Consider the following 11,402-nt stretch of genomic DNA (forward strand, 5'->3'; position numbering starts at 1 on the left):
GTTTTGTATGGAGGGTATCACCATGTCTCTGCCCAGCATCCTGGCAGTGTACATGATTCCCATATGTGTCACACTAGCTCAGTGTACCACCTTTTACTGAATGGTAGGATGCCCAGTGGTCATTCTTGTTGGTAAGTGGAAAAATAATTTTGTTTTGTTATATTGTATTTAAGTAGTTATTCACATTAACATGTATTGCTAAATACTAGTTTTTTGTTTGTTTGTTTGTTTGTTTTGTCCTCCATATCTTTTTTTCCCAAGTGATGCTTGATATCCACTGTTCTCATGGCTCATGACCCCAGTGAGAAATCGAAGTAGAGCTGCAAAGGAGACATATAGCACATCCCTGTCCCAGACCCGTATTGTCATCCAGAGGGTCTTTGACCTCCTGAAGAGCCATTTCAGGTGCTTGGATGGGTCTGGGGGTGCCTTTCATATGACATAGCTACTGCATGCAGGATGTTTACTGAATATTGTATTCTGCATAACATGATCATGTGCTGGTGTGGTGGTGAAGTAACCCATGCTGTTACTGCAGCTCTCAATTCCAATTCTACTACGACTAATGATGACCAGCCAGAAGCTATAGGAGTAAAGGACCCCATGTGGCAGACTCATGCAGGGTGTGCGACTATGCAGGTAAAGAAGAAGCATCTAGCCCACAACTGTAGAACATGGCATTCTGGTTAGTGTTTTCTTTAATGAAAAAACACATAGAGTATAATTAATGCATGCAGTGACATCCATGGGCTATGCAGTGTGTTGTGTGGTCTGCTGTTACTGTTCATCTGACATTTGCTCTCATCTTAAAATATTTTTTATTATTTACTACAAAATAGTACCCATGTTATTGTCATTCCCACGTGTTCACTGATTTCTGTTCAGTGATGTCAAAAAGAATCAAATAGAAATAATTCACATTTTTGTGCACTTCCTTGAATAACTTCAGCTTCAATAATTACTTAATTATAAAAAAGTAAGGACTATTCACAACAGTGAAATACTTCATGAGTTAACACCTTGCAAATGTAAAGAAAATGACATATAATAAGGCTTTCTTTATATATGCCATTTCTTCTTAGGTTATTCTGTTGTACTGCACATCAGAATAATTTCATGCTGTCATACACAATAAAGTCTGATCTCGGAAACTATCATCATTTGTACAGTGGGGAGGGTGAAGTAGCAGTAGTGTAAGTTTACATGGCAGGATACTCATTTTAATATGTCATTTGCTTATAATATATTTCTCCTGAAAACTTTTGTTCATTAATATTTTGATGTTTTAAATACCTATCACCTGAATGGTAATCCATGTAGTATTTCTGTTTGTCTTGCATTTATTGATGATTTACATACTAGTTTTACTGGGATAGAATGCATACATTTGCAAACTTGCCCCCTAAACCCCCCATTACAGTTAAACAGACAGATGTGTCTCTGTAGCTGATTCATAGTAGTTCAAGATCAAATGAGCCGTACACAGTTAGGTAAGGTGATGGTACAACTGATTTGGAGGAGGGGCTACCATGAGAACTGTAAGCTGAGTTGTTCCACTATTGTGACCTACTTAATGCAGGTGATCATGCTGTCACTGAACTGACACTGTTGCATGACCATGATCATGACCTAGAATGTGAGGTTCTGCAAGTTGTAGATAAACACAGATATGGACTTGGTGAAATATGTTGTGCTTGTTCACTTTGACTACTGACATTATTGTACTGAGAAGCAATGGTTGTATCAAGTGATCTCTCCCCACATGTCCCGCTAGTACCTCTTGCAAGAGCGACTCTAGTTTGAATCTGATATGCCTTAATTAGTGTATGAATAGAGGTAGCCACTGATGCTTAGTGTGCCATGATACTAGACATCAAAATGATCATGGCATTATCCCTACTCCCTGAAATTTTGAAGTAGTCTTGGAAATCATCATGCATACTCTGGAGTACTCTGACCATTTCCAGCTGACTCTCTGTTACAGTGTTCAGAGATCTAACGGTGTCACAGCATAATTGTGCTGGATAGATAATTCTTTACATTTTTCCTGGGGTAGCTGTAAGACATTTCTCCACCTGGCTCCCCTTTGTAAATGTGTCACTATGGACACTGTTACCTCTTAATGCTTGCCATCAGCATTTCTGAATGTAGAGACACTGGTGTAGATGGGCAGGTTTGTTCCTAATGAACAGTTGTGAGTGGAATGTCAGCCTGTGTTGACATTGTGATGCAGTCACTTCCTGTAGAGTTACTAATATGTTGTGTGGTGAGTGAACCTGACATTAAACTTGGGGGCTGCCTGCCACTTCCCTCAGGGTGCCTCATAAACATAATGATGTTAACAGCAGCAGCATCAGCAGTAGCAGCAACACCCATTCTGCTGCTGAGATCATCCACATTTATTGGTGTAGTTGAAGTGTTTATTTCTGATTCTGACCCTGTAAAAAATATTTTCATCTCATCTTGCTTGGCCCCGCCTTTACCAAAAAGAGGTTTCCCATATGTCCTTAGTGCTGCAACGTGGACATGATTTTCTTCATGGCTGAAGTCACCCTTTCTCTACTTTGATCTTTTATTTTCCATAAGAACTACATGGAAAAATAAATAAATACATAAATAAATAAATGAATGAATGACTACATAATAAAATGGCCACAATCAGAAAGTGTCACAGTAATGTTTGGCTGTAATTAGCTTTTACAGTACAAGACGCTGACCAAGTGTAGCTGCCACCCACATTAAATAAGACTGTTACTTAACACAAACCATATAATTACATAATATAAATCTCAATACTGCCACGTAAAAGTGTAATATGTTACCTACAGTTCATTTAAGTCATAAATGCAATCACTTTTGCCACAAAAGGCATCTTTTCCCTAACCTCTGCCTTTGTCATGTTCTGATATTAAACCCATTTTTTTTTATTCCTTACTGTCACTCCAAAAAATCATATTCATCATACATGCTATTTAATAGCCTTAGCACAGTATAACCTGTGTAGTAAATTACTGCATTTATACCCACACATGCATACTTAGTAAATTATACCAGAGTAATGATCATTTTCTGTCATCAGTATTTATTTCCACTGCTACTGCTGTCATGAAATCCAACTTCAAAATGATAGAAATCTACCAATTAGTCAATGCTATCATAATGTGCACATCATACACGTAAGCTCATTAAAAATAACCCTTAATTCAATAATGAAGTAATACTAAGGTTTTTTATTAAATAATAATATATTTTTTAAAAATATCCTTAATGTAGTTTGTCTGCATTATCCTAAAGCTTTAGCAGCCTATAGTGGCTATTTCTGAATTAATATGGGGATGCTCAATTTATTGGTGAACATTTACAGCCATTACAATTGTTATATGCAAGTTAGGCTAATTTACATTCACCTCAATGAATTGTAGCAGTACTTAAACATATCCTCAGATATAATGGAGAATTTCAGCATTTCAGCCATTGTGAATGCATGTCCAAAGTAACATGAATGTATTTCAGTGAGGCATGGATGCATTTCACATGGCTCTGCAGTCTGTAGCACTCCACAGCTATACCACGCTTGCCACAGGAACATGCAAATGGCCCTAGACTAGTCAAAATCTGAATGTAGTTAAAAAATGGAGTCAACTGAATGTCAGGTTTGTAGCAGTCTTTAGTGTAATCCTTGTATATCCGTCATTGCATGCAACACGTTAGCACCTCAGGCAAATCATAACTTCCTAAAACTAATAATTAACACATACATAGTGACATTTACCCCCCCACAAAAGAAAATGTCTGCTGTACTACATGGCATATACTAGTGTTAAGGTACAACATTCATAGATTCATAGATTCAAAGATTGTTACTAGGCTAATAAGCCTATACTCAAGTTTTCCCAAAAGAACAATTACATCCTGCACCCAAATAGGACTGAGAGCCAGGCATTTGTAAGCTAACTCTATCCATAAGGGGCACAGGTTTCAGGCCCAGTGTAAATTTCCTATTTCCCATCAACTGGTCTAGGTTGTGCTTAAATTTGGTAACAGACCAACCCGGCTTCACATGGATGGGAAGCCTGTTCCATAGGAAGGGCAGTCTCTGAGATACATATCTGTCACTCCATCATATTCTGTTTAAGACTCAGACAAAATTCTGGTACTGTATGACTTATGAATATGCAGAAGATTCATAAGTATGGGGTTTGCAGATGCCTTGTAAGCCAGGCCTAGATAACTCCCAGCAATCTTCAAGAAACTGAGTAGAAGAAAAGGGCGTGATAGCGCTCTGCATAAGGTTGTTACATCTTATATTTTTGTAAGGAACCTCTGAGGTCATTCTAGTTGCTATATATGTCTGGTCAGGTACTGATAAGGGCACCGTAAAGTGGAATAATGATCTCACAGGACCTAGATGCCATGCCTTTAGTTATAAGCTTCACAACATGAAAAGATTTGCTCACTACTGTGGCCACATGGGGGTTGAAGGTAAGGCTACTGTCTATATGTGTACCCAGATCTGTGACCAATAGGTCAGCTCTTAGGGGCATACTATTAACATGGTAATTAGCTGGGATGGTTGACATCCCAAAGTGTATAGTTCTGCATCTTCTTAAGACCTTGGCTTTGGAACCATTTGTTAGTCAGAAACAGGCCTTCTTAAAGAATGCTTATGTCTGCAGGGGAGTCAGTGATAAGCCCTAGCTTACAATCATCTGCAAACTTAGGCATAAACCTTCAGCATTTGCTTCCACTTCAGAGAAATAGATGGCAAAAAGCAGTGCACCCAGTACCGAGCTCTGGAGTACTCTGCTAGTGAAAACAACTTTTGCCAATAAGCATTATCAATAAAACTTATTAATCACATATTTCCATTATATGGAAGCAAAACAGTCACTATGTAAAACTAATTGGATTGATAAGTTCAGTGAAAAAACTGCAGATGGAATGTGAAAACTTTTGAAAGCGAAATTGTTTGAGTGCAAAAAAATAAAAAAAAACGTGTTTAACATCAGGATCTAGGCATACAACATCAGGGGGTTATATTTCCATAAGAACAAAATACCTGATTAAGGTGAGAGATAAAAAATATAAGAAATGGAAAAGAGGTTGAACTACAACTTTGAAAACTGACATAGACTAGAAAAACAAAACAAAAAAAAAATTCAAATTAAGCATAGTGTGAGACAAATAAAAATTGAAGAAAATATATGTAAAAATATTGAGCATAACAGGAAACTGTTTTATAGATACATAAGATGCGAAAGAAGTAAAGTTATACAAACTGATAAACCATGTGTAAATTCTAAAATTTATTCTCAGACAAAACAGAGTATAGATATATTTACAAAATGTTATTCAAAACAATTTGTCTCCACATAGGGAGTGATAAGTTGTTCTACTGACAATCAGATAACCTAAGGTACTGCAATAAAATTATATTATATTGAAGAAGAACTTTGCAAACTGAATCCAAAGAAAGCACAGGGAGGAAACATAACTAGTGATAATGACCTGAGAACACTTCTGCAAGAACTAGTACCATTGCATCTATTATATACTAGGTCATATAAATATGGGGAGATTCCTCAAGATTGGAGACATGTGATTATTAAACCATTCTTTAAGGGAAAGGAGAGTTGGACTTCCCACAGTCATATAGACCCTTAAGTCTACTTTCATGTTGTGGAAATAATGGAGAAGGTTATATTGGATAAGTTATTGTCAGAACTGGGCAGGTTGGGACTTGAAATCATGTAACAGCATGAGTATGTTGAAAATAGATGTATTACCACCTGTAACATGATGTTCTATTACAATATAATAACAACTATGAATGAAAAATTGTACCGTGATGTAATTTATATAGATCTACCTTTAGCATTTCACAAGGTCATACAAAAAACACTGATCAATAAATTAAAACAACTATGTATTGAATTATTCTCAATAAGATGGATAGCTGTGTGGCTTACAAACAGGACATGGAAAGTATCATACAGCAACTGGACAGGTTAAATCCTTGGTTACAGTTGTCTCACAGGGATCTGTCCTAGGCCCTTACTTGTTTAGATTGTATCTTTCAGACCTTACTTTTTCATCTGAGGTGTTCCATAGTCTGTATGCAGATGACCTGGAATCGGGTAAACTGATTACGTGTTACAGATAGGACATGTCTGCAAAGTAATTTGATTAAACTGACCATTTGGGCACAGGGGAATAATATGCTGATAAATACATCAAAAACTAAGTATATGAGATTTGGGGGACATAAACTGAAAGGTGAATATTTAGTACAGCACACAGTGATTGAAACTGTAGACTCATTTAAGGACCTGGATATATGAGTAGAACCAGCTTTGAGATTTTCTTATTATATCAACCATGTGGTTAATGATAGTTATAGAGCTGTAGGTTATATAAAAAGATTTATAAAATCTAGGAAATCAGAAATGATGAAGTCATTCTTTGTTAAATATATTAGACCCAAATTTGAGTATGCAATATGTAGTATTCGGGCAGGTAATGTTTTTATTGTGCTGTGGGGGCGCTATGGGGAATTAACAGCATGTAGTGTTGGTTCTGTATTCTCTGGTGACTCGTTGGTTCCGATGTATGTATGGCTATGGAGTGGTGAATATGTAACATGGGTGTGCACCTGGAGGTTCTGAATAAAGAGAGGCCTTACAACTCCAGAACCGTGTGGTCTCCTTATTTACCAGGATATAACATATTGGCGATGAGGATGGGATGCCTCCGAGTCCGTTAAGAGTGAAAACGGCGGGGTGCAGTTAATGTCGGATGACGAAGAGACTGGGGCTGCCGGAGTTATGTCTGTTTCCATGTTAGGGTCGCTGGTTGCATACGACTGTCAGACACAGACCTGGGAGGAGTATTGTGAAGTTTTGGAACATTTTTTTGAAGCAAACCAGATAATGGATGCGGGCCGGAAGCGAGCCATATTGCTGAGCTCGGTGGGCAGCAAGACGTACAGTCTGATGAGGAACTTATTGAGTCCTGATAAACCAGGGGATAAATCGTTCACGGAGTTGACGAGCTTGCTTCAGTCACATTATAACCCGAAGCCGAGTGAAATAGTCCAAAGGTACAAGTTAAATTCAAGGACTAGACTAGCCAATGAAACGGTAACGGAGTATGTTGCGGTGCTGAGGGAGCTGGCACAACACTGTAATTATGGTGACAGACTGACAGAAATGCTACGTGATAGGCTCATATGTGGCATTGCAGATGACCGCATACAACGTAGATTATTAGCGGAGCCTGAGTTGTCGTTTGAAAAGGCCTTGAAGTTGGCACAGGCCATCGAGACAGCGAATAAAGACATTCGGGATTTAAAACCAAAAGCAATCGAAGGGGTTGGGAGCAGGAGTGCTACCCCACTGCCAGTGCATAAAGTGGTCATGGAGCATAAATCACAAGGGAAGTCTGGTCAGTATGCCTGTTACAGGTGTGGCGGTGAACATTTGGCACGGAACTGTCGTTTCTTAAATGAAAAATGTCATGCTTGCGGAAAAAAGGGCCATGTGAAGAAGATGTGCAGGTCAACGCCCTCTAGGGACCAGCAGAGAAAGGGGGAGGAAAAGAGCAGCATAATGGACAGGAAGGGAAACCGGAAAATAAAACGGCAGTATGCACACCATATGCGTGAAGGTACAGATCAACAAACCAGGGAAGAAGAGGAAGTGTTTACTATGTTTAACATGAAAGAGGCAAGGTTGGTAAGAGTCGATCCCATTACAACCCAGTTGGACTTAAATGGTAAAATGGTGCAGTTTGAAGTGGATACTGGATGTAGTGTGACAGTGCTGTCAAAGGCTGAGTATGGGAAGTTATGGCTAAAAGAAGCTCAGGAGCTGCAGGACTGTTCAGTGACTTTGAAAACATATACAGGTGAAACAGTTCCCACACTGGGGATGGCAAAAGTAACTGTAACACATAAAGACAAAGTCAAACAGTTGCCAGTCATGGTGGTGGCAGGTAATGGACCAAACCTGTTAGGCCGGGCGTGGCTAAAGGAGCTGGAAATGGGCTGTCTACAACTCCATAAAGTAGAACAGCAGATGCTGACATTGCAAGAGGTGCTGGAGAACAACGAAGAAGTGTTCAAAGAGGAACTGGGTACCTGGAGGGGTCCACCAGCAAAGATACACGTCAAAGAAAATGCAACGCCAAGATTTTACAAACCCAGACCCGTACCATACGCAATGAAGAAGAAAGTGGAGACTGAGTTAGAGCGACTCACCAAGCAAGGTATAATTGAACCAGTAAAGGTTTCGGAATGGGCGGCACCCATTGTGCCAGTATTAAAACCAGATAATACTGTACGCATATGTGGGGACTACAAGCTAACAGTGAACCAAGTTTCGAAGCTGGAGCAGTATCCAATACCAACGGTGGAGGATGTGTTTGAAAAGCTGTCGGGAGGTGAAAGGTTCAGCAAACTGGACCTCAGTCATGCATATCAACAAGTTGTTCTGGAGGAAGGGTCAAAGCCATATGTCACCCTTAACATGCACAAAGGTTTGTTCCAAGTAAATCGTTTACCCTTTGGTGTTTCCTCTAGTCCAGCTATTTTCCAGAGAATAATGGAGGGACTGGTGTCAGGAATTCCGAAGGTGGCTGTGTATTTGGACGACATCCTGTTGACGGGTAGGAACAATCGCGAGCATCTGGAGACTCTGAACGAGGTGCTGAGGCGACTGCGAGAGACTGGTCTGCGGGTGAAGCGGAGTAAATGTGCTTTCATGGAAAAGGAAGCTGAGTTCCTGGGTTACAAGGTGGATGCATCGGGCCTACACCCTCTGCCAAACAAGGTAAAAGCTATCCAACAGGCACCTGCACCCACAAATGTTACAGAGCTGAAGGCCTACTTAGGCTTACTTAACTATTATAACAGGTTCCTACCAAATCTGTCAACGCTGTTAGCTCCTTTACATACACTATTAAGGAAGGAGACCCTGTGGACATGGCAGGAGGAACAGGACAGAGCGTTTGAGCAGTCCAAGAAACTAATGCAGTCCTCAGAGGTTTTGGTGCACTACGATAGTCATAAGGACTTAATTCTGTCATGTGATGCCTCACCTTATGGGTTAGGGGCCGTGTTGGCACACCGTATGCCAGATGGACAAGAAAGACCCATCGGGTTCATGTCACGAACCTTGACACCAGCGAAGTCCAGCTATTCCCAGATAGACAAAGAGGGTTTGGCTGTAATGTTTGGAATTAAGTGGTTCCACAAATACCTCTATGGCAGGAAGTTTACTGTTTGCACCGATCATAAGCCCTTGTTGTCACTGTTCAACGAGATGAAGGCCGTGCCTCAGATGGTTTCTCCCCGCATTCAGAGATGGGCTGTAACATTGAGAGCTTATGAATATGAGATTGGTTATAAGCCCGGGAAACACCATAGCAATGCGGATGCGCTGAGCCGTCTGCCGCTACAGGGGCCTCTCCAGCGAGAGGAAACGGAGGACCGAGTGTTGATGATGGAGGACATCACGTTGGTGTCAGCGAGGGAACTGAGCGAATGGACACGAAAAGACCCGGTGTTGGCTCGAGTGTTTCAGTGGGTCCAGCAAGGCTGGACAATGCAACAACCTGATCCAGTTTTCCGGCCTTATGAGGTGAGGAAAACAGAGCTGAGTGTGCAAGATGGATGCGTGTTGTGGGGGGCACGAGTGATAATTCCGCCCCAGGAAGACGTGCACTTTTACAACAGCTGCACCAGGGTCATGTGGGCATCACCCGAATGAAGGCCTTAGCACGAAGTTATTTCTGGTGGCCAAAGTTGGACCATGACATTGAAGTCGCTGTGAAAGAGTGTAACATCTGTCAGCAACATCGCAACTTACCGGTGGCGGCACCACTACACCCATGGGAGTGGCCGAGTAGACCTTGGCAGAGACTTCATATAGACTATGCAGGGCCTTTTATGGGGGCAATGTTTTTGATAATAATGGATGCTCATTCTAAATGGATGGATGCCTATCCAGTTAAAACAACGACTTCCACCACGACCATTGAATGCCTGAGGAAGAGTTTCAGTAGTCAAGGACTACCAGAGACTATTGTATCAGATAATGCTTCATGTTTCATGAGTGGAGAGTTCAAGGGTTTTCTGAAAAAAAATGGCATCGTACACGTCACATCAGCACCATACCATGTGGCTTCAAATGGCTGTGCTGAAAGGGCTGTCCAGACCTTTAAAGCAATGATGATAAAGGCCGGAGACGGAAGTATGGCAGCAAAAGTGTCAAGGGTGTTATTCAGCTACCGCATTACACCCCAGTCTACCACCGGATTGTCACCTGCCGAGATGTTGTAAGGACGGAGATTAAGGTCAACATTGGATCTGGTGCATCCAAACATCCGAGCTAAGGTAGAGAGGACACAATGGCGGCAAAAAGAACATCAGGATCGACGACGGAGAGGAAGAAGTTTCCTGGTGGGAGATGCAGTGATGACTCGAAACTTCAGCTATGGACCTAAATGGATTCCAGGGTTCATTGTAAAGAGTACTGGTCCACTGTCGTACCAGGTGAGGTTGAATGGAGGTTTTGTGGTCAGGAGACATGTGGACCAGATTCTGCAGAGCGAACGGGAGAAGGACTTTATGGAACTGCAAGCCCCGGAAATACCGTTAGTTTCGGAAGAAGGGCTCGCAGCGGCAGGAGGATCTCCGATCTTTGGGGCCAAGGAAGACCACCGGGACTTGGAAGGAGAGGTTCCCGAGGACCAAACCTTTCCAGGGATGGACACACCGGTACCAGAGGTGGTAACTGTGACACCGGAGTCACCTAGGGTGGTACCATTGCGCCGTTCTAAGCGTACATTGGTTAAACCTAGTTACTTGAAGGACTATCAGTGTTAAAAGTGTATGTATAGGTTAGAAGAACAACATAACTTGCTTGTATGGTAACTGTTTAATAACTTGCCGGTTATTTAGAAATTAAGTGACTGGAAGGATTGTTTTTTGACTTGCTCCCTCGTTTCTCTTATGTAAGGAGGCGTATGTCAATAGCTTAAGAGGGGAGGAATGTAGTATTCGGGCAGGTAATGTTGTTATTGTGCTGTGGGGGCACTATGGGGAATTAACAGCATGTAGTGTTGGTTCTGTATTCTCTGGTGACTCGTTGGTTCCGATGTATGTATGGCTATGGAGTGGTGAATATGTAACATGGGTGCGCACCTGGAGGTTCTGAATAAAGAAAGGCCTTACAACTCCAGAACCGTGTGGTCTCCTTATTTACCAGGATATAACATATTGGCGACGAGGATGGGATTAATAAGGAAACCTTATAAGAAAACAAGCATGAGTAAAATGGAAAGAGTACAGTGGAAATATACCATGGGCATCCATGGATGTGACAATTTCAGTAGTTATGAAA

The 11,402-nt window shown here is 41.2% G+C and overlaps 1 protein-coding gene across 1 annotated transcript in view; it reads left to right on the plus strand.

Moving 5' to 3' along the window:
• Positions 1 to 489: 489 nt before the first annotated feature.
• The window catches only part of LOC122791419 (uncharacterized protein K02A2.6-like), an 86,500-nt gene continuing 75,587 nt past the window's right edge, over positions 490 to 11,402 (plus strand). Inside the window, 4 exon segments of the mRNA XM_044059164.1 lie at positions 490 to 639; positions 6,948 to 7,551; positions 7,885 to 9,702; positions 9,705 to 10,789. Coding sequence (XP_043915099.1) covers positions 490 to 639; positions 6,948 to 7,551; positions 7,885 to 9,702; positions 9,705 to 10,789 — 3,657 coding nt within the window.

This window comes from Protopterus annectens, chromosome 17.part0 (assembly GCF_019279795.1).
Source record: "Protopterus annectens isolate FY-2018-M chromosome 17.part0, PAN1.0, whole genome shotgun sequence".
NCBI classification, from domain to species: Eukaryota; Metazoa; Chordata; order Ceratodontiformes; family Protopteridae; genus Protopterus; species Protopterus annectens.